A 23,284-nucleotide genomic window follows, 5' to 3' on the forward strand; every position below is an offset into this window, starting at 1 on the left:
TCATGAGACAGCTGAACTCTCACCTGGAGACCTGAAGGCAATAAAGGATCTATAAATATTCATAAATGTTCTTCAAAATATCCACATCCATACCCACCACCCCTCCACTGTCCTCTTCTATAGACAGCATAGGTCATGGATTGATATGGGACTAAATGTATACTTATGACTTAGCAGCAGAGGAAGGTCAGAGGTAGAGCCATAGAGATATACTGTATAGTTCTGGACAAAGACACCCAAGAGGGCCCCGGGCAGCCTCTCACATAGCCTCCCACATAGCCTCCCACATAGCCTCCCACATAGCCTCCCACATAGCCTCCCACATAGCCTCTCACATAGCCTCTCACATAGCCTCTCATAGCCTCTCACATAGCCTCTCACATAGCCTCTCACATAGCCTCTCACATAGCCTCTCACATAGCAACACAATCATGCTTAACCTCAGCTAAGCGATGTGAGAGATGGTGGCCAGGGTTCATGTATGAATTACACGTCATACATGTTGTTAGCAGTGGCCTCCCCTCTGTATGCCCTCTTAAGACCAAGCCCACCCATAATAACAACGTGAGACTCCCAATACTGTGGCTTACCGAGACAACACCAGACTGGCCCTTTCAAGTTGTTCTTTCTGAGGGATATTTCAGTTGTTGGTCCAGACAAGTAGGGGGCGTCTTCCACTGACTCCCTGTACTGTTGGTCTGTCTGTCGCACAGGGAAGGAATGAAAAGAATCCTCTGCAGTGAAAATATTATGATTTAATATGGGGACGTTTTCATGGGTTTGCTCAGATCATAAGAAATGTACTGATGATGCTTATACACACTATAGTTTAGAACACACCATGGTAGATGCAATGAACTTGATAGATTGCTTGGTGTAGGTGCCTTTCCTGTTGGAAATTGAACCTGCACTTTAGATCTACAAACTTCAAAGGCACTGTCGTCTTATCACATAGAAATACAACAGATCTTTGTAGAGGGCCATAAACACAGCAATTGACCAACAGGGCTCACTGCTTCAAGGGTTATGTGCATTGTGTTACACATTGCTCCTGCTGACAAGGAATACACATACACAGGGACAATGTGACAATGTGTACGCCTGGGAATTCAGTGTGTCGATCAGATAGCTTGAATAAACATGATTTGCAAAGGCATGAGGGGTGTGGGGTCATCCGGTCGATAGGAATACATTCCTTTCACACTTCTCATAAGGAAACAGTCAGGTGAAAAGGTAACACTAGGGATGTTAATGTTGTAAAATGCCAGGAACGTTTTGGCTTAGGTTAGGGTGATAACCATTTCCCTCAAGGTCCCTCATGAGTCATGACTAAGTATACATTTTGCAAGGGAGGAAGAATCAATGTATTGCAAAATCTATCAACCACTCTTCCCACTGGGCAAAAACTGGTTGAATCAACGTTGTTTCCACATCATTTGAACAAAAAAATTCAATGTGATGACATTGAATCAATGTGGAAAACTGATTGGATTAGAAAAAAATCTTAAATTTAAGGGAATTTAGTCTTTTTTTCACACAACTTTTAACCTAAATCCAACGACATCGGTGAAATTGTTTGTTGATTTCACGTTGAATTCAAGTTAGTTGACAACTCAACCAAATGTAAATCAAAACTAGATGTTGACCTGACGTCTGAGCCCAGGGGGTTATTATGTCATCAAAAAATAGAACCGTTCTGTTAATACATACAAAAAAAGAAAACACTGACCAACACTGACTCATTCATTTTGAAAAAAAGCTTTACTTGAATATCAACATTTTCTCAGAAAGTATAAATAATGATTTAAAAAGATTGATTTCCATTTTATACAAAAATAATACATCAAAGAGAAAATCTAATTGTCTTCGTCTGTCATCTACAGTTGAAAGTGGTCCTGCATGCCCTCTGGTTAGATGGCAGTGGGTATGTTTAGAACAGATTGAAACAAGGTAGTACACAATAATAACAAGGTAATGACCTATTGAAAGGGAGTTGGTATGTGCCTAAACCAAAATATGGAGGTGGAGAGGGTATGCCTTCAATCTAGAAAATATAAAGTAAAAATAATTTTTCAGAAAACATACAGACAGTCAAATGTAGGCTACACAAATATTAATGATTAAAACCTGATTGTTTGTATCCTGTGGTTGTTTTTCTGGACCCCCCTGGTGGATTGGGATTGCAAAAGTAACTAATATTGTTTGTGTGGCTGGGTGTCCAACTCTCCATAACATTTCTCAACCTTTGTGGAATCCAGCTGGATTACAATGGCTGCTGTCACAAACAGCAAAGGTGCTTTCATCTTCCACCCCTTCACAAATTACAAGACTCATATCACTGTTTTGCTTGCAAATACTTGTAAATATTGTCAATATCACAGGGGGGAGTCCCTGTTATGATTTATGACGGAGAATATAAAAAAAGGCTCCAATTCCATATGTGTCTTTAAGTGGGAGGAGAGGGGATGGAGCCTGGGAAGGCTAAAGTCCCAATCCTGAAGTTCACCTGAACCCTATGAGCAAACATCAGTCAGAGAGAGGTCCCCCAGGCAGGCAGGCAGGCAGGCATGGGCCATCCTAGGATTGGGACAATGTGTGTATCCTAAATGGCACCCTATTCCTAATTTGTGCAAAACCTTTTTACACAAAAGTAGTGGATTATATAGGGAATAGGGTGCCATTTGGGACAAAGCTATAACTGGGTTTGAAGGCATATAGTGAATATTTGAGTCAACCCTCCCATAAGACAGACTTTGTTTATGATGTCATGGCACGCTGACTCTCTCTTCAGAACAAAACATGGGAAATGGGTGAAAGAAAAACACCTAAAGTGTCCAACTGAATTTCTGGCTACTGTATATACAATATCTACTTTGGTGTAAGGTTTTGTGTCGTGTTGCGGGCAGCTCTGACAACAGAAACAACATGAGGGTCACTAAGTTCATAGAGTAAGGGTGCGTTTCATAAATTCCTCTGTCTAAGTGTGGAGTACTGTACACATTTCAGTCTTCTGAGGCTTCATATGCACTTCTATGCACATTGCATAGTCCTTCAAAGTTCTAAAGATTGTCATATTTTTCAATCACAGTTTACAAATGGAACCAAATAAAAAATACAAACATATCGTCTATTATATTTCTCCTGTGTTGGGGAATAACAAATGTTGAAATCCTTCAGACACATAAACAAAGTTATAATTATCTGCACGGTACAGAAAATCACATTATGAAAAACCAACATGGAAGACTCCTTCAAACAGAACAGGTATGTACTGTAAGTATATGAAATATCTATCTACAAAAACCTATACAGTTGCTCAGGACAAGGTTAATATGATTGTCATCCAGTAGTTCTGATAGTTGTGCATGGCCGTTAATAATATACAGTATAATGGGGATCAGATTATTCAGATCTGCCCATCATGAGTCCAGGCACTGGGCCAGAGGGAATCACCCAGTCCCCCATACAGTCCTTCCTCACCACAACCCAACGTAGCTGGGCCGACTGAGGCAGATTGTGTCCTCTCACCTCAGCCTCCATATGCCTTCATCTTTCCACATCAGATCACAGTATCATGTTAGTTCTTCATGGACATCCACTCCACCAGTCCTATTCTTACATACCACAGCATGTCAGGCATAATGTGAAGATCCATTTGTTTTGTTCCTTGATAATGTGACAAAGGATTGGCCACATAGAAGCGATGACTTGTCATTTGCACACATTTTCAATGAAAATATAGAGAAATGAATACTGTTTTCACAAGATTGTTTGTAGTGAAAAGTCATACATCCTTGTTGATCATCTGTATGTCAGAGGAAATCCAGTTTCTCCTCCCTTCATTTAGGTGTGTATTAATGCAAACCTGCAGTGTTCGTTTCTCTCCCCTACTCTCACTCCTCCTCTCTTCCCGCCCTCCGCCATCGCCAGTCTGGATTTATTGACTGACTCATTGTCTAGTGCGCTGTTGCCAGTTATTAGGAGTTGTCACGGTTACCACAGTGAGAGGGTGGAAAAATGTGCTCCTGTTGCTAGGCACCAAGGAAGTCAGGTGTGTACTCTCACCAGGCTTGAAGAGGACACTGCAAAAAGAGAGAGCGAGAGAGAGGGAAACAAACGTCAGAGTGAGTACATCACACAAATAAATGAAGAAAACCTATTCAATAACACAAGAACCCTTTTCTGGTGAGGATGTATTTAATATGTGTTGTCATGATAATATGTCCCATTTCTAAAGTCCCTTGGATATCAGATTCAGATTGGATGTAAACGGCTACAGCAGATTTATCAGCCCTGTGGCCTACTGCCTACCTACGCTACACCTGACCAAATACATTCCACATTCTTCTTCCGCTTCACTCTGAACACCCTTGTTTACATTCAAATGGCCTTTTGGAGATTGTTTGTGGAATTTATTTTTTCCTTTCTCTCAAGGGGTGGAGGCAGTTGACCCTGGCGTGACCCTCTGGCCAGCAAACAGCCCTACCTGATAAAGGTGGAGGCCAGCTGCTCAGACCACAGTCTTTAGACACTGTGCACTAAGTGGAGGTGAGTTTAACATGGGGTGGGAGGGAAGGGGGGTCCTCAGCAAACAAGAGAGTTATAAAGCCTGAGCATGTTGGTCATGTCATGAGCCCACTGGCCTCTCTGCACCACCCAGTCCAAATAAAGGCCTAATAAGAGGAGAGGCAGCCTGGGAGAGCCTGCTAGCTAATAGCTGTCTAAACGCTGTCTGGTTTAAATGCTGGTCCACCTATAAAGCTAAAAGTATACCATGATACCATCAGAGCATAGCTCAAAACTAGAAACCAATATGTTGAGGTTTATTTGCATTGCTCTGAAAAAACATTACTGATGACCGTCTTAGGTCTCGTTACTCAACACATTACACAGGGTCAATGTAGAGCCATGGGTTCTACATATATATCGAACCAAAGTTCGAACCTAGTTAAACCACTCTAACAAGGGGATAGGTTGCATTCAAGCCAATCGGAGCATCTGACAGAACGTTGCCCTGAGCGAGACATCTCAGCCCATCAACCCAATGAGCAGTGACAGTACTGCGGCTGGGCAGCGTAGAGTGCTCTGTCTCAGGCAGCGTGGGAAATTGAGCGTGTGAAAGCAAAGCACAGAGGAAGGCATTTCAGGCTAGAGCGATCACTGAGACCAGGGAGAAGTAGGAAAGAGGAAGAGCTGTAATTACAACCCCCCCCCCCCCCCAATAGCAGGGAAGTAAGTAGCAGGACACAAACCTCCTGAACTTTGATTAACAGTGGGGTTCATTTCCTGATCAAGGGACTAGGTCTTGCCAGGGCAGGGAGCAACCAGCCTTCTCTCTCCCCAATTGAGAGGAAAGCGAAAGGAGGCATCGTTTATCAAATGCCGTTCAGGATAAGGGCACAGGTGATTGAATGGTCCAGCATTTCAAAGGAAATAGGAATTCTGAGGAGTATCCATACACCCGACTCCTAGGTCCAATGATTGAGATATGTGGTCGACATGCTCAGACAAAATCAGAGTGAACTGAGTGCCATGGTCAAACCCAGCATCAAAGGAAGAGCCAAGCAAAAACATTAGCTGTGAAACCGTTAACTAAATAAATAAAGGTTACATTAATCAAAATATAATTGGCCGATCTCATATTGCCCTTCATTGACTTTAGATGCTCAAGAAGGGTAGTGTATCTTGATTAGGTGAATTAAGGTTCCTGTATCAGTCTGTATAAACATTCATTTATGCCTATATAGTAACGGAAAGCACACACATTTACTACGCAACATATGGTATATTGCACACAAATATTCAGTTGAATGACCTTGGCTTTGGGACAACAACACATCCCATTGGGCGAATTCACTGAGCCAGTCCAGTTAAACTAAGTTAGCCTGGTCCCAGATCAGTTTGTGCTCTTGCCAACTCCATTGCTGTCATTTTCAAGAGAAACAGAGTTGGCATGACGGTACAAACAGACTGGCACTCAGGCTAAAACTAAGTGACTTTATTAAGTGACTGTACTAAGAAAATAGTATTTACCCAGGAGAGACCCCCCAGTTGCACCATCTTGTTTACGGTAGAATCCTAATGTAACAGGGATTAAACAAGTCAACACACAATCACAACTCACACACCTAGTGTGCGTTCCGAAGGGCACCCTATTCCCTACATAGTGCACTGGTCAAAAGTAGTGCACTATACAGGGAATGAGGTGCCATTTGAGACACAGCCCTACTGTATCTATCCTAGTCTATCAGCCTACTGTTAGTGAGTGCTCCGTTTGGGGAGGGGGTTGTGTGTCAGCTGTGAGGAAGATTTGGTTTGTTAGTAGATAAAGAAATAGATAAATCAAATCTCTAATAGGAGGTTTGCACAAGATACAGTACAAAGCCTAATCTCTGCAAGCTGGGAATTAATTTTCAAGCTTTCCAACATACATTTCCAACAAACTATTTTTGTTTAAATGGAGCTTATGACCGCAACTTATGCAAACATCTCCCAGAGAGTAGCAAAAGGGATTATTACTCACATTATACATGTACATGCTCTAATACACAGAGAGGTCAAATATCAGAGATGTACAGACACTGAGGACAGACAGAGGAGACTGTATTGACTGAGTCAGGTCCAGGGCCGGGGGGAGGGGAGGGGCCTGATTGTGGCCTGTGTTAGCTGAGACTGAAGCATGTTAGTGACTGACCTGTTTGCTGGATGACATGGAGCTGAGAGTACTGAGGCTGTTGGTGTCTGTCACCACCATGGCTGAGGGAAACCGTGACTGGTGGGAATACTGCGGTGGCTCCTGCTTGTGAGGGTACACTGCCATAGACAAAGACATAGAGAGAACGTCTCATTGTTAATTTTACCCCAATAGATTCACCTTTATTAATGGGTTAGCAATAGGGTTAGGATTAGGGTTAGGATTACGGTTAGGATTAGGGTTAGGATTAGGCTACATCTGTACATACTGAAATTGAGTTTTAAGCAAACTGCCTATCAGCAGTAGCCTGGATGCCAGTCTGTTTCTGCTCTCTTGTCAACTCCTTATGGAATTGTCACGCTAAACATGGCGTGTCAATGAGTGAAAAGGTGTTGGCAAGACAGCCAACAAATATATGGGACCAGGCTATATTGGCATTATATCCCATCTATGACATGGAATTAGCAACCGTTTAGTGCTTACTAAGAGGCAGGTACTGACTGTGTGAGTGCGTCACGGTGGCCATGAAGGGCTGCTGGCTCATGTGGCTGGGGGACTGATGCATCAGGCCATGCTGGTGGGGACTGTGGAGCTGCTGGGAGAACTGCACCGGCTGCAGCGCTGCAAGGCTCCCCGCCACGCTGTTGATCACCGGCACCGACTGGGACTGCGACGTGTTCAGACCTACAACCACATAGAACCTTAGTGATTTGGCTCATATCAAAAGCATGACAACAAAAGCATGACTATATCCCCTATGGGGCCTGGTCAAAAGTAATGCCCTATATAGTGATTTGGGTGCCAATTGGAGCTCAACCATTGTGTACATGTGAACGAACACGAAAGTAATACGAGAATGTGTGGACAAAGAGAGGAGAATAAATGGCCAGTTATTACAGTAAGAGAGTCATTTGTGGAGACATGGGGAATATAAAGCACTGGCTGGATGGTTGATCGGTTGACTCACTCTGTGCGATGGTCATGACTCCAGAGAGAGGCATGATGAGGTTCTGTGTCTGCTGGTGTGTGTGGAGGGAGCTGTGGATGTTGGTCAGCGTGCTCACAGGTGGCAGGCCTCCACCTGACACAGACATCTAGCGAGAGAGACACACAAAGAAACGTAGTGTTACCATTATGGACCAAGAATGAAGTCATGTAATGACAATATTTAAAATATAACGTGCTAACTGGATATAAGGATGGTTAAATCAAGGTATATAGTATAGCATGGAGATCACTTTAGAAGTGAAACCAGATGTTCTCAGCAAAGCAGCTCACACAGATATATGTTGAGTTAGTTCTGTTGCTTTTGTCTAACACTGTGCCTGTGTAACTCCAGTCATCTACACCGAGCAAATACTGAGATGAAAATAAATACAAAATAATCAGATAATAAAGCGTAAAAGCACAGACAAAGTAGTAGTGTGGGTGTGTGTGAGCGTGTGGGTGTGGGTGTGGGTGTGGGTGTGTGTGAGCGTGTGGGTGTGGGTGTGGGTGTGTGTGAGCGTGTGGGTGTGGGTGCGTGAGTGTGTGTGTGTGTGTGTGTTCATGCATGCAAGTGTTTTCATATTTCCTGCCAGCTACTCTGAGAGGAGGGGATGGTCAGACAGTGGATGTGTCTCAAATGGCACTCTATTTCCTTTATAATGCATTACTTTTGACTAGAGCCCTATGGGCCCTGCTTAAAAGTAATGTACTATATAGGGAATAGGGTTCCATTTGGGACTCAGACAGTCATCTGTACGGTACCCATAGATAACAACCTGTCTGCTCTGACCTGTTCCACACTATACTGACCTGCTCTCCCTACGAAAACCTAACTTCCTACTGACAGGAGAGGATGATAAATGTACTATGAGTCATCAGGTATTTCTCACTAAATAAAGATTGTGGATTTTCAATATTGTTGGATTTAAACAATGCAAATCTGGTTAGTGCCATAATATCGTTATTATTCTGATACTAAGAATACGCTATAATAGTTTTTTGGAACCAGCGTTCAAGTGTTAGAGGTCTCTGCATGTACTATACTGGCCAAGTTTCGCTTTCACCAATCAAATATTGGAATAGGGCAGAGGGCTGAGTTTGTCCCCTCTCGCTCCCTTTTCTGAAGGTAGAAAAAATATTGAGCATAATCAAGCGCTGTCGTAATTTCCCTGGCAGAGCAAGCAGTGCTGAGCGCTCCACCCTCCGCTTCTCTTTAGAGGGCATTTCATCAATAAGCGCAGAATGTTTCTTTGTCAGGATTATTGGCTCAGCTCTGAACCTGCCCGGTTCACTTTGGTGGTGAAGGCTGTACTGTATGTTAGGCCTGAGCCAAGGCCTGCAGCCTGACTCCACTTTCCACAGAGAGCAGCGCAATGCTCTAACTGTTGTTCCCTACAGACTGTTCCATGGAGTCTGACTCAGGGACCTGCTTTATATGTCTATGGTTGCATACCAAATGACACCCTATTCGCTTATATAGTGCACTACTTTTGACCAGGGCCCATAGGACTCTGGTCAAAAGTAATGCTGTCCATAGGGAATAGGGTGCCATTTGGAACGTACCTCATGTTAAACTCACCTCTGGTCCTTATCTAATCAGAGGCCAGGAGGACCCAGGTGTGTTACTCACCATCTTGGTGTCAGGTGACAGCAGACTGTGGCTGGGGTCCAAGCCGCCCGGAGACACCTGCTGTAACACCGACTGGCTGGTCGCCATGCTGCCGTGGTGACTGATGGTCGTCGAGGAGCTGACCTCACCGGGTCCCTGTTGGCTGTACCGCACTGGTGAGAGAGAGGTAGGGAGAGAGAAAGAGAGAGAAAGAGAGAGGGGGAGGGAGGGAGGGTGGGAGGGGAAGGGAGAGAGGGAGGGAGAGAGAGAGGAAGAGAGAGAAAGAGTGAGAGAAATTGAGAGATTGTTAGATTGAGAGTTTGTTTCTTGACCTAATAACATCTGTGTCACACAGGATAACAGTAAATAGGGCAGAGAGATATGACTAACTGTGCTGTGTCCCAGCAGGCGCTCCAACCCATCAGACTCACCTGCTCTTTGACTCAGACAGGGAGTGCAGAGTAAACAAACACACTGACCCCTCCACTGGTGCTATCAGCCCAGCTCAGCCAAGGCCATTCAGTGTTGACAATACACCGTACACCAGCCCCCCACAACCCCAGTCCTAGACTTTATGAACTCATGCACCATTTTTTTATTTAACTGTTATTTATTCAGGGGAACCCATTGAGACCAGGGTCTCATTTACAATGGTACCCGGAGGACAACAATACAACAAATAAAAAGTAATCAATAAAAATAAAAATAAACTACAAATTAGAGAATCAACACTACAGCTTCAAACGCCACAAAAACAATGATTTCAATCCAAACAGTTGCAATTCTCATTAAATTCATTCAACATTAAAGTCCTAAACTGCCCTAGAGGCACCAGAGAGTCAAAATGTAGGGAGTTTTATAGGCTATTCCAAAAAATGGGGGCACTAAAACTGAAGGCTGGTTTACCTAGATCGATACGTACTAGTGGAACCTCGAAAGGTAACCATTCCTGTGAACGGGTTTGGTGTCTCATATTTTTTATTTGAACAGTGGAGTGAGGTAGGTTGGAAGCTTGTGTAGTAGAGCCTTGTTAACAAAAAGGGAGTGATTAACTTTAATGAGGACCAGCCAACCTTTTGATACAGGATACAGTAATGCGTATTAAAACTGTCACATGTGAAAAAGCAAAGGGCGCTATGGTAGATGGCATCCAAAGGTGTAAGAGTAGTGGCTGTTGCATTCTGATAAATGGTGTCACCATAATCAAGAACTGGCAGGAAAGTTATCTGTACAATCTGCTTCCTGCTGTTTAGGGGGATGCATTATCTGTTTCTATACAAGAAGCCTACTTTAAACCTCAGCTTCTTAACTAGCTCATCCATATGTTTTTTAAATGTCAAATTATTGTCAATCCAAAAGGCCATATATTTATAGGCGGGAACCTGCTTGATGAAAGAACCATCCAATGCATAAATGTGTAAGCCATCTGAAATATTTCTATGAGAATTAGAAAGCAGCAAACATTTAGTTTTTCCCGCATTAAGTACCAATTTTGAATCAACAAGGGCTTTGTGCAGGGCAACAAAATCAGATTACAGCTCCAACATAGCCTGGTCAGCCGTAGGGGCAATAGCGTACATAACAGTGTCATCTGCATACAGATCAATGTCACTGTTTTTTTCAGATAGACCAATATTATTTATATAAATCGACCCATGACGGACACCTTTAGTAATATCGAGGTAACTTGACACCATCAGAAAGCACACATTGCGTCCTGTCTGGCAGATAGTTCCCAAACCTGGTCGAGGCCCATTTCGGACAACCTTTAAATTAGTAGGTGATGGTCTTAAATTAGTAGGGGATGGTCGACAGTATCAAAGGCCTTGGATAGGTCCATAAATATGGCAGCACAGTGATTATTACCCAGCATGGAAAGGATCTCTCTGTGCCCAGGTAAAGGTATGGAAGTGAAGAAATGCCTTCTACGTACAGTATGTCATCAATAGGGAACCCTGTCATGTTCTCACCTATCCTTCCACTCTCCAACACTTAGTCACTGAATTCTAATCCTGTGTCTAGACCCCTTGATGTCTCCCACCTCCATTGGCCACCGGGGGCCAAAGGAATGCTGCTCTCCTCCTATCAAATGGATGTTTGCCAATCCTGGCCCCCTTTGATACCAACAGAGCAAACATTACACAATTACAACAAATGTGAAACACATTCTTATCCTGTAGTCTCAGTCTCACACAGAGTCTCCCTCCCTCCCCCCTGCAGAGCAGAGCAGTGGGCTGTGACACTGGGCCAGTCCCAAATAGCACCCTATTCCCTATATAGTGCACTACTTTAGACCATGGCCCATAGTAGTGCACTATGTAGGGAATAGGGTGCCATTTGGGACAGAACCACTGTGACAGTGTTTACGCTAAGATCCCAGATCTTCCCTGGGCCCTCTGTCCCTGACCCACGCATGTCACATTGAGTGTCCTGGCTGTCAAAGTCACAGACAGTCACAGACAGTCACAAACAGTCACAGACCTGGGACACCAAGCACCACATGTCTGCCATAAAATAATGGAAGACTATCTCACCCAAAATAAAGTTTATCTTGAGCAAAAACATGATCTACTGCCTGGGAAATCCAACTAAATCAGACCAAATAATTGACCATTTTCATCTTGACTGTATTTCATCCACTAACAACTAACATGTTGTCTAGTCTGTCCAGGCAGGACACAATAGAACCACAGACAGACCTCATATTGTCCTGAACAACACACTAGCAACCCCACAGCACTGCCCTGTGTCTTGTTAACACCGCTACAGAACAATAACCCACTCCATTGGGCCCATTGGGCCTCACAATGGCAGAGGACTCATAAACAGGCATTTATCTCCAAGCTGGGCAACCTGTAAAGTGTCAAGGGGATAGAGGTGCTATTCAGGCCAGCTTTGTCTCCCTGTGTCAGGCAGTAATTCTGGCTGCAGGGAACCCCAATCCCAGTCAGGAAAGCTTCCGTCGTCTAGTTGGTGTGAGGCTATTGGTAATTTGGAAGGAGGAGGAGGGCTCTATTTCTGGGACACCAGTGGGGCGGCCAGCAGTGTCCACATACCAATCCAGTTTGTTACTGGGATATTATAAAGATCCTGTCAATATAGCTTGAGATTAAGAAATCTTTCTTCCTCAGGATAACATTATATTACAGAAAGAAATTTTACAAAATGAAACAACTACTGTACTTTCTGGCTGCATGACATTTGACAAGTTTCAGACTGTGTCCCACATCCGCTCTTACTTACATTCTAAAAAAGGTAACTATCTCCCCTCTATCACTCTCTAAATTCTCATCTTAAATATGGTTCGAGCTCAATCAACCACAATACCCAAGCACCCTGAGCACTGGACCAGGGGAGACTAGAAGTAGACCAGAGGGAGGGTGGGAACCCTGTGAAGGGGAGGTGTAGCGTAGGCAGCAGAGAGTTGCAGCAGGTTTAAAAGGCTTCAGTGCTCTGTGTGACCCATGTAATATCAAAGCCTCTCTCCCCATCCCCAGGCTCTGGTCATTGTAGCGCCAGTGCATATGCGAGACCTCCCGGGTCTCTGCAGGACGTAGCAGGCCTTTGTACCTCTCTGACCGGGCTGGGGCTGCCAGTGGACAGAGCAGGGCCAGGCAGAGGGCAGGCCTTGCCTCGCTATCCCCTGGCCAGGCCAACTCCCACATAGCCTGGGGTGGCACAGGGCATTGAGGCAACACAACCTGCTCACTGTTTTTCCCTCCTATAATATGGTGTTTCACTCTCACTGTTGTTAAATCAAATCACACTGTTTTCAGTGGATTACCAAATGAACGGAACGTGCCCATCACACCACTCTACCAGGTATTGAACCCCACTCCCCTCACTGCAGTCTTAATCTTACAGCTAAAACCATCCAGTGTGTCAGAGTAGGTCGGAGATTCCTGAATCAGCAGGCTTTGCCGTGTGAGAGGAGGGAATAATCTTCTAAAAAACGAGATATCAGCAGGTTATCAGGCATTCAATTCAATCTCTTAGCACATTCTGGTGAAAAATATGCTACTGTTGCTGAATTATCTGGGCTGATTGGCACGTCAACGTTTTTATCTCAGCTTTGATGCGGGTCAACATAAAGGGAAGCCCTATTTAGAACCCTAGACAACACTTACATTCAATATTATTAACACAGAAGAAGCAACAAAAAGAAAAGCCTCCCACCTCCATACTTTTGCTGGGGAGCAAGTTTCATGTACAGTATGAAACTTTCTCCCCATGCTCAGCTTTCAGATTCACCCTCAAAGTGGCCTAAATGTTAATCTTTTAACTTAAAATAAAACAATGAGTTTTTAAATGGTCAGTGAGTGTTGCGCCTTTTCCTTTTCAATGATTATCACATTTTTGGGTTGCACCTCGACTCACGTTGGTTGAACGCCTTCCACTTCTTTCCAGATTCACTCTCAAATAGATAAACATGACAACTATACACAACACAACAGTATGGTCATGACATCCTTTTCCCATGAAGTATGGTGAAACACACCTACACATACATATTGGCATCTGTTTATTTTAGAACAGGGTTAAATTCCATTTGCTTGTTCTCATCTTTTCTATAAAAGCACAGGTTGTATGGTTAAGTGAATGATCCAGGGGAAACTACGGCCCTAAAAGTGTCATGGCCTCAGACACAATGGATCATTCAGCTGATTAAACAGTTTGATTAGACCAACAGTGTGTGTGCATCACCTATTACATATACATATTTAGACGTGACTAATAACAGAAGATGTCTATACATTTGTTTTGGTTTGGTCTTTTACCAAACACTGACGGTAGAATAATCTCATCTGTCCCCAAAAAATACTATTTAACTGTTTATCCCATTTTGACCAATCAAGTTACCTCACCGTTATCAACAGAAGTAAGAGAATCAATGAAAACTCCAAGAGTAAGAGGTTTTCTTTGATGTGACCCTATAGTGACCTTCCTCACATAACTGTTGTAGTGGCACTAGCTGAAGGGGGGGGGGGGGGGTTACCCACACACACCTCTCTATAGGCTGGAGCACAAGGGGTCCTCAGTCCTGTCTGGCCAGAACAGAGCCAATACCCCAGAGGACAGCTCCTGCTGCTCTGGTCTGCAGAGCGCCCAGCCCCAGCCTCCCTCGGCCTCTATGCTGACATCCCATAAAGGTGAGGGGGGCTTTAAAACAGGCCCTCCCCAAGGCCCAGCAGAGATAAATGAACCTAGGTTACAGTCACTGCAGTCTTCTAATACACCACAGACAATAGGGACCCCTGCCAGGCTGGGGTATAGAGAGGAGAAGTCAGGGGAGCACCATATCGAAGGCCTGGGAGATGTAGTAGCCAAGGATTTTAATTGACCATTAAGCATGCATAATACAGGCCGTGGCCTAGCAACGCGATGAGGCGGCCTGCTGAGGTGCTATTGTCAGGCCAGGGGCTGACACTGAAAAACAGCTGATGCTGTCGGCAGGACGCCGGCAGGACACCTTGTAAGCAGGCAACGAAGGGCTAGGGGGAGCAAAGTATCTTCCGCTTCTGAACCTTACCCTCTCCCTCTACAACAGCCCCTTCTCCCTCCCCTCCACACAAGCCTACCATTGAACCTACCTCCTCACATTGCAACCTGAGGTCAATGCCTGGTCAGGTGTGCTGGGAAAAACCACAAGCAAACAGAGCATGGGCTAATGGGCCCAGTATAACCAAAGGTAAAAGAGCAACCCGAGGCAAACGGTTTGTTTTTCTACAGAGATGACCTCGTGTTCTAACATGAAAGGACAACAAGAGGCTTTGATTGAGTTTCTCCAATCATTGCTTTTATGGTGGTGAGCGATGGCACTGAGGATAATGCTATGCCAAGATATCAGCTCCATTGGATGTCTTATAGAGGCCAAGGTAGACAGAGTGCAAACAGCATTATGATTTCAAACGGTCAGTTCGTTGGATTTCCCATTTACAACTTCAGGAACTTTGTTGATTCCCCAAAAAGTCACCAGCAACCGACCGACCTTATGCTTTTATGAATGTGGAAGTAGTGGTTGTAGGTTCAGCAAGTGCTGAATCCCTCCGTGACCCTGCCCTGACCCTGGCCTGTCACAGGACTGCTGCTCTTTGTGCCACTATCCTGCTCCTGCCTGCCTGCCTGCTGACTTTAGAGTGGAGATTGCAGGTACAATGTGGATTGTTCTCAGTGTGTTTTTAAAGATCAGAATAACAATGACATTTGCTCAGCTCCCTCAGTCACTCTTATTGATCACTTGCCCTCTCTCTTCTCTCTCCCTCTTTTCACTCTCGCTTGGGGATGGAAATAAAATCCTCCAAATATTTTGCCAACCATTGTTCTTCTAACTGTCAAAGGCATGTCCCTGATCAAGATGCCATAGTGATTAAAGGCACTCAGATCATGGCTGGGACAGGTACAGCAAAAGGAAAGACCACATGATGATGATTCCATTGTTGTGTAGTATTATATTAGATATAATAGCATAGTAATGTACTGTGGTATGCATGTGGTGTGGAGACGCTACCTTGCATCTTACTAGGGGGGGATGTGCTGGTCTGGGAGCTGTGGTGATGTGGGGAGCTGTGGCTGTGAGACAGGAGAGGGTTCATGCTGTGGGTGGGTATGGGGTAGGCATCCATCGCCAGCTTCTGACGGAAGGCCTCCTCCTTACGACGGTTGGCAAACCAGTTATAGACCCGTACCTCAGTGACCAGGTTAGAGCCCAGCCCATGAGCTTTAGATGGAGACACCCCTCTCTGGAGACACTCAGCCCTATAGGAGGAGAGATTGAAATAGTATCAATGGAATAGAATGGAAAAGAACAAAAGGAAAATGTAATGATAGTTGCATTGGAATGATAGTTGGACAGTGTAAACAAAGAGAGACATTAAAACCTGTCAAAATCATTCTAAGCTAGGTCCATACGCTGCAGTAATGATGGAGTTAGTATCAAATAAGAGGTGCCAAACATTCAATTATTCAATGAGAGAACAAAGCTGTATCCCAAATTGCACCCTATTCCCTATATAGTCCACTACTTTTGACCAGAGCCATATTGGCACAAGTGCACTAAATAGGTAATAGGGTGGCATTTGGGAGGCAACCCAAAAGGTGCAACTTTCTCATTCTCCAAAGCCTCCTCCGCTCACCTGTTGCACTCCTCCACCAGCGTCTCCCGCTCCTCTTTGCTGGGGTTCTTCTGTCTTTCATAGGCCTGGTAGAGGATCTGTTGGGACGCAGGCCCCCATTTGAAACGGTTCCGTCTCATTTTCTTGCAGGAGGGTTCAGAGCCCACCTCCTCCCCTTGTGGCCCCATACCCTGACCAGGAGGGTTAAACTCTGGGAAGAAAAACAGCACCTGATCCTGACCTCCTTTGTCGGTCATATTGCTGCCAGAACCTTGCACTGCCTGGTTGAATTCTGAAAAATAAGAACAAGGTACATTGATACATCTCATGTCACATAAAAACATTGTATTGGGGGGAATGGATACAAAATAAACCAATAAGACAATAAGAAGAAATAAGACATAATTGAATGAGGGACAATTGCACAATACAGTATGTAGCCTAGGCCCTAATGATAAATCAGACACATTTGAGGCATCGGCTTACTGGAATATGATTCTGACCATATGTAGAGCCGCGATAAGACATTTATTTTCATGCAAATTGTGTTGTGGATGGCCCAGGCCAACACGCCCAGGCCAACACGCCCAGGCCAACACGCCTGTGTGCCTCTAACTGTATCGAAGGCTGTGTGAGAAACTAAAATATTAACTTACGTCTGAGAACTTCCCGCTGTTTCCTGACATACCAGGTGTAGAGCGCCGCTCGCTTCTGAGTTTTCATGGGCGTGCCTTTGTTGAGGTGCTGTGAGAGGTGAGACTGATTTAGCCCGGTTACGTCCACCACCTCGCGCTGTGGTATGTTGTGCTGTTGCATGTAGCCTTTGATCATGCGGGCGGCACGCCACGGGTCCTCACTGCAGTTACATAAAACACATAACAAAAATATTCACATCACCTTGCTAAATAAATGTTATTCGTTCTATTAATAGCCTAATAGTGTTATGTGTATACTGGCCTATAAGTGTTGGTGCTATATTAGCACCAACTCCTAGGCTATAGGCCATAACACTCACACCAATAGCACTGCTAATCTAATGTATTATTCATCGGCCAAATAAATTCCTAACTCTACAGCACGAGCATTTATTTCCCTTGGTTTATTCTATTCGTATTTCTCTCGGACTTCTTCGCCTGATGTTATCCCTCTTTCGCAAGGTCCCAAGTTTAAGTATTTTGGGGGGGTTGGGACAATTGTTAAGTATCCTAATAAACGACCGTTAATCTTTATATTCAATAGGATGTAAATACTTTCAAAGGTTACTGATTTCATTGAGCTTGTGTAAATCAACTGGGTGATTTCCAGTGGTGTATAGAACTTAAGTAAAAATACTTTACTTATGTAGTTTTAGGGGGTATCTGTACTTTACTATTTATATTTTTGACTACTTTTACTTTTACTTCACTACATTCCTAAAGAAAATGATGTACTTTTTACTCCATACATTTTCCTTTACACCCAAAAGTACTCATTACATTTTGAATATTTAGCAGGACAGGAAAATGGTCACATTCATGCACTTATAAAGAGAACGTCCCTGGTCATCCCTACTGCCTCTGATCTGGCAGACTCGCTAAACACACATGCTTTGTTTGTAAATTATGTCTGAGTGTTGGAGTGTGCCCCTGGCTATCCGTAAATAAATAAAAACAAGAAATGGTGCGGTCTGGTTTGCTTAATAAGGAATTTGAAACGATTTATATTTTTACACTTAAGTATATTTGAGCAATTACATTTACTTTTTATTTAAAACCAAATACTTTTAGACTTTTACTCAAGTAGTATTTTACTGGGTGACTTTCACTTTTACTTGAGTCATTTTCTCAAGTATGACTTCTGGGTACTTTTTCCAACACTGGTGATTTCATAATAGGATCAGAAACCTGAAAATACACAGAATCAGGCCTCTTTTCAATTCAGTGTTTTGACTGTAGCTAAGAGGCAACACTGAGAAATTAGAAAATCAAAATCCTAGACCTTGGCCTATAACTTTTCCACCGTTTTTGAAACGTCAATATTTCATAGCGGATGTGAGATATCAAGGATATTGGATAGAGAAATATATGGCAAATGTTACCAAATTAGGCTAGCAAATAATCTAAACTCTGCACGAATAGGATAGACCTAGGGTACATTGGTTTAGAAGTGCAGTATTTTATGTCAGCTGAGTCTGACACACACTGACATTATAGCCTACATTTTCCCATTTGGACAATAGGCCTAATCAAATTCGGACGAAATAATCCCATAATCGAGTATGAATCAAATAAATTAAATAGGTGATTTGGTTAAATGTAGGAAATTGATAATACATTGATAATAAATTTAAGAAATTGATCAGTTCAAGGCTTCCATCCGAAATTGAATTCAATTATCGAAGAATACATTTGCCCATGGGGTAAAATCATTTGAATTATTCCAATGCTTCAATTATATCAATAATAAACACAATTGAAATTGCACCCATCGATGACAACCGCTTTATGTCGATAAGAAAAATATACATTTCAAACGACTTAAAAGGCCTAGCCTATATGCGCAGCGTGCTCTAAAAGATAACAGTAAAATTACACTTAGCCTATACCATCACAGTCATCTCTGATTAAGTATTGACTTCACATGGGTATTGACTTCTACACACAACTGTTTGTTTTGGAGAACTAAATCTGCGGGTTTATACATTGGTTTAGATGTTGGTTTTTAACTTTCGACAATGAATAACCAGATCTCCATTCACTCTAACCATTCGACACTGTGTATACTTTCAGTTGATGATTTATAGAATACAATTAATAATAACTTAACTACACGTGGGTTAGTTTTGATTTTCTGCTGGCCAGTTGATCATGTTACTAGCGTAATGAATTAAACATTTATTAATGGCTTTTAGAAGATAAATTAAGACAATAACAACATATACAAATAGTAAGGCCTTTATAGACTACATTCATAAAACAAAATAATATTTGCTTTAAGAAATGTTGCAATATTTCGCCAGAACATTATAATAATAATAATAATTATTATTATTATTGTTATTAGAGCCTATATCTAGTGCAACATTGAATCCTACGTTATAAACTAATACCTTTATGTAAATTCACTTTCTCTTCTTGCATTGCCAGATATAATCTAAGTGAGAGAGATCGAGTAAGTTAATAATAAATAGATCTCTTAGTTTATATTTTGCTAGGTAAATAAATAATAACCCGTGTGGATAATTAGTAACTAAAACGTGAAAAGTACTACTGGCGCGATATTTTACATTTGTAAACACAAGGAACTTTGAGACCTATTGCCACGCGCTTTACATTTAAATTAAAATACTTTTTTGTCATCATTCTAAAATACAGACACGATGCAGATTCACTTCTGAATTTTGCTGTCAGGCAAGTAGCCTATAGTTTTCATGGACAACACGTCTGAACATGACTTCTGGAAGACATACATTTAACAGGCAGATAACCCTAATTGTTGTCCTAATTGGCCAGACAATGTTAAATATAAAACGCTTTAAATGCACTGAAATGACACCTACATCTAAAATAAGTAGGCATATCCATAATAACAATATTTTTTTGGTTATGAGCCAATACCCAACACATTCATTCGGTAATAAACATTCCTAAATGTGTGGAATTAAACATTTAAAGTTATATTCACTTACGCTAATATTCGGTCAACTTCTGCCCTCTGTTCCGCTGCTTCCTCAGTGTTAAGCGACTGGAGTTCTTTCAGTATCGGTGGGGTATCGAAATCGTCCCCGTCCTCGGACCCCTCATCTCCCGACAGTTTGCCCTTACTGTGCCCATTGGTCAACGTAAGAAATACTGGCTTCGAATCCGAATCATTTCCGTTGATTTTAGAACTTGGCGGAGACATCTGCAGATTCTCCAACTTAACTCCAAAGCCATTCCGGCTAGGGTCGATATCGTCCAACGCTTGGATCAGAACATCTTTGGTGACTCCGGAATCTAACAAGGCGCTCAAGAGCTCCTGTTGGAGAGATGTCAACTTGGACACCATTTTCGAGAACATTAAAAAAAGTTATTTCCTGAACTAAAAGGGAAAGGAAGGTTGGGGAGAAGAAAGAACAAAAAAAATACAAAAAAAAATCGTTCTCTCTTCCTCTCCTGCTCCAGTGTTTATGTGAATTTCCTACTCCTGACACCTGCTCGGAGAAGCTGGTTCACTTCCCAGTTGAGGAGAGTGATATAATTTGCCATGATGCTTTCGGAGGGAGGGAATATAAAACATGGTAATTAGTGGGATGGCTGATGGAGCCTTTATGCAAATCGTCAGAAGAAGGCTGCACAGACGAACTGAAGCAGGTAGATCTGACAGTGTTTACACTGCAGAGCTGTTGCTTTTATTGGCTCTGCTTATCAGCAGCAAAACTTTCATGAACTTTGGACTGTTGTATAAAGACTTTGGTGAAAGAGGAGGTTTGGTATACTTGTGGTAATAATAATAATAATAATAATGATAATAATAGTAAACAAATTGTAATTATAATAATATTGTATAGACAATATAATATATTATTCATTATAGCATTTATCATATCAACTTTGTTTATTTTAGTGGCTCTCATTAAATTCAACAGAAAAACATGCAAGCTACAGTACCTGTCAAAAGTTTGGACACACCTACTCATTCAAGGATTTTTCTTTATTTTTACTATTTTCTACATTGTAGAATAAAAGTGAAGACATCAAAACTATGAAATAACACATATGGAATCACGTAGTAACCCAAAAAGTGTTAAACAAATCAAATATATCTTATATTTGAGATTCTTTAAATAGCCACCCTTTGCCTTGATGACAGCTTTGCACACTTGGCATTCTCTCATCCAGCTTCAACTGGAATGCTTTTCCAACAAGTTTTGAAGGGGTTCCTACATATGCTGAGCACTTGTTGGCTTATTTTCCTTCACTCTGCCGTCCGACTCATCCCAAACCATCTCAATTGGGTTGAGGTCGGGGGATTGTGGAGGCCAAGTCATCTGATGCAGCACTCCATCACTCTCCTTCTTGGTAAAATAGCCCTTATTCAGCCTGGAGGTGTGTTGGGTCATTGTCCTGTTGAAAAACAAATCATAGTCCCACTAAGCCCAAACCAGATAGGATGGCGTATCGCTGCAGAAGGCTGTGGTAGCCATGCTGGTTAAGTGTGCATTGAATTCTAAATAAATCACAGACAATGTCACCAGCAAAGCACCCCCACACCATAACACCTCCTCCTCCATGCTTTACGGTGGGAACCACACATGCTGAGATCATCCGTTCACCCACACCGCGTCTCACAAAGACACAGCGGTTGGAACCAAAAATCTCCAATTTGGACTCCAGACCAAAGGACACATTTCCACCGGTCTAATGTCCATTGCTTGTGTTTCTTGGCCCAAGCAGGTCTCTTCTTCTTATTGGTGTCCTTTAGTAGTGGTTTCTTTGCAGCAATTCGACCATGAAGGCCTGATTCACACAGTCCCCTCTGAACAGTTGATGTTGAGATGTGTCTGTCACTTGAACTCTGTGAAGCATTTATTTGGGCTGCAATTTCTGAGGCTGGTAACTCTAATGAACGTATCCTCTGCAGCAGAGGTAACTCTGGGTCTTCCATTCCTGTGGCGGTCCTCATGAGAGCCAGTTTCATCATAGCGCTTGAAGGTTTTTGCGACTGCACTTGAAGAAACGTTCAAAGTTCTTGACATTTTCCGTATTGACTGACCTTCATGTCTTAAAGTAATGACTGTCGTTTCTCTTTGCTTATTTGAGCTGTTCTTGTCATTATATGGACTTGGTCTTTTACCAAATAGGGCTATCTTCTGTATACCACCCCTACCTTGTCACAACACAACTGATTGGCTCAAACGCATTAAGAAGGAAAGAAATTCCACAAATTAACTTTTAAGAAGGCACACATGTTAATTGAAATGCATTCCAGGTGACTACCTCATGAAGCTGGTTGAGAGAATGCCAAGAGTGTGCAAAGCTGTCATCAAGGCAAAGGGTGGCTATTTGAAGAATCTCAAATATAAAATATATGTTGATTTGTTTAATAGTTTCTTGGTTAATACATTATTCCATATTTGTTGTTTCATAGTTTTGATGTCTTCACTATTATTCTACAATGTAAAAAATAGTAAAAATAAAGAAAAACCCTTGAATGAGTAGGTGTGTCCAAACTTTTGACTGGTAGTGTACATCAAATGTATTCTACACAACGTGACAAATTCTAAATTATTCACCTACTGTCATAACAAAGTATTTAAACAAGCTCGATTATTTAATTATAGAAGGAATCTTTTTTTTTTTTTATAGGGTCATAAATATATCAGATACTTCTAGGCCTATGCATAAAAGGTCTGTCAGTCTTGGGCTTGTATTTTTGTTTTCTATATCTTCCTCATAAGCTTTATAGTCTATATGAATATCTGATCATTTGAACCTCTATTACAGTGAGTTGTTTTCATATATATCAGAATAAACATTAGAGGAGGAGGAGCCCTTCCATGAACAGATGAGCGCAGTGATCGTGGCCATAGTTCAAACGCTCCAGAAGCACAATGGCGCGCAGGGGGACGCATGAGATTCGCGGGGCGAACAAGCAGGTGCCGCTGAATGTCATAGTAGGCCTACATCATTGTGACCTGTAGAACGGGAAAAACTAAACAAATCAAGTAGGCTGATAGGGAAGAGTTGGTTGGTATAGTCATAAGACCAAAATGTGGCCTGATATTATATATTTTTTATCCATAGGAAAATGTATTAATATTACTCAACATATTGGTTAACAAGATGTTGATTTGATCATATCTGATACAGTGGTATTGCCTGCCAATAATTATACAGCCCTTACTGTCAGTGTAGTATCAAT

At 42.4% G+C, this 23,284-nt stretch overlaps 1 protein-coding gene across 6 annotated transcripts; it reads right to left on the bottom strand.

Annotated features, from left to right (window-relative positions):
* Window positions 1–1,742: 1,742 nt before the first annotated feature.
* Window positions 1,743–20,724, bottom strand: hnf1ba (HNF1 homeobox Ba). Of its 6 annotated transcripts, none has more exons than XM_084143394.1 (10): window positions 20,070–20,724; window positions 17,059–17,258; window positions 16,424–16,694; window positions 15,811–16,046; window positions 9,312–9,463; window positions 7,662–7,788; window positions 7,196–7,378; window positions 6,695–6,813; window positions 6,034–6,078; window positions 1,743–4,082 (listed from the first exon to the last, which is right to left on the bottom strand). In XM_084143394.1, exons 1-10 carry the CDS (start codon window positions 20,438–20,440, stop codon window positions 4,062–4,064), a joined length of 1,725 nt encoding a protein of 574 aa, XP_083999520.1. In that variant the 5' UTR covers window positions 20,441–20,724; the 3' UTR covers window positions 1,743–4,061. The 6 variants fall into 6 exon arrangements, with proteins under 6 accessions (XP_083999520.1, XP_083999518.1, XP_083999519.1 ...); XM_084143392.1 differs by having other exon boundaries at window positions 7,178–7,378; XM_084143393.1 differs by having other exon boundaries at window positions 15,799–16,046.
* Between the last annotated feature and the right edge of the window lie 2,560 nt (window positions 20,725–23,284).

Source organism: Coregonus lavaretus (assembly GCF_964263955.1).
Source record: "Coregonus lavaretus genome assembly, chromosome: 26".
NCBI lineage: Eukaryota > Metazoa > Chordata > Actinopteri > Salmoniformes > Salmonidae > Coregonus > Coregonus lavaretus.

What these genes read in the sequence shown, in the direction of transcription:
- hnf1ba (XM_084143391.1), bottom strand. Translation starts at nt 20,440, where the DNA reads ATGTTCTCGAAAATGGTGTCCAAGTTGACATCTCTCCAACAGGAGCTC. An exon ending in ACAGCGGGAAGTTCTCAGAC is followed by an intron (nt 16,695 to 17,058) that starts GTAAGTTAATAT and finishes CTTATTTTTCAG; the next exon opens with AATTCAACCAGGCAGTGCAA. An exon ending in AACTGGGGGGTCTCTCCTGG is followed by an intron (nt 4,083 to 6,033) that starts GTAAATACTATT and finishes CTCTTTTTGCAG; the next exon opens with TGTCCTCTTCAAGCCTGGTG.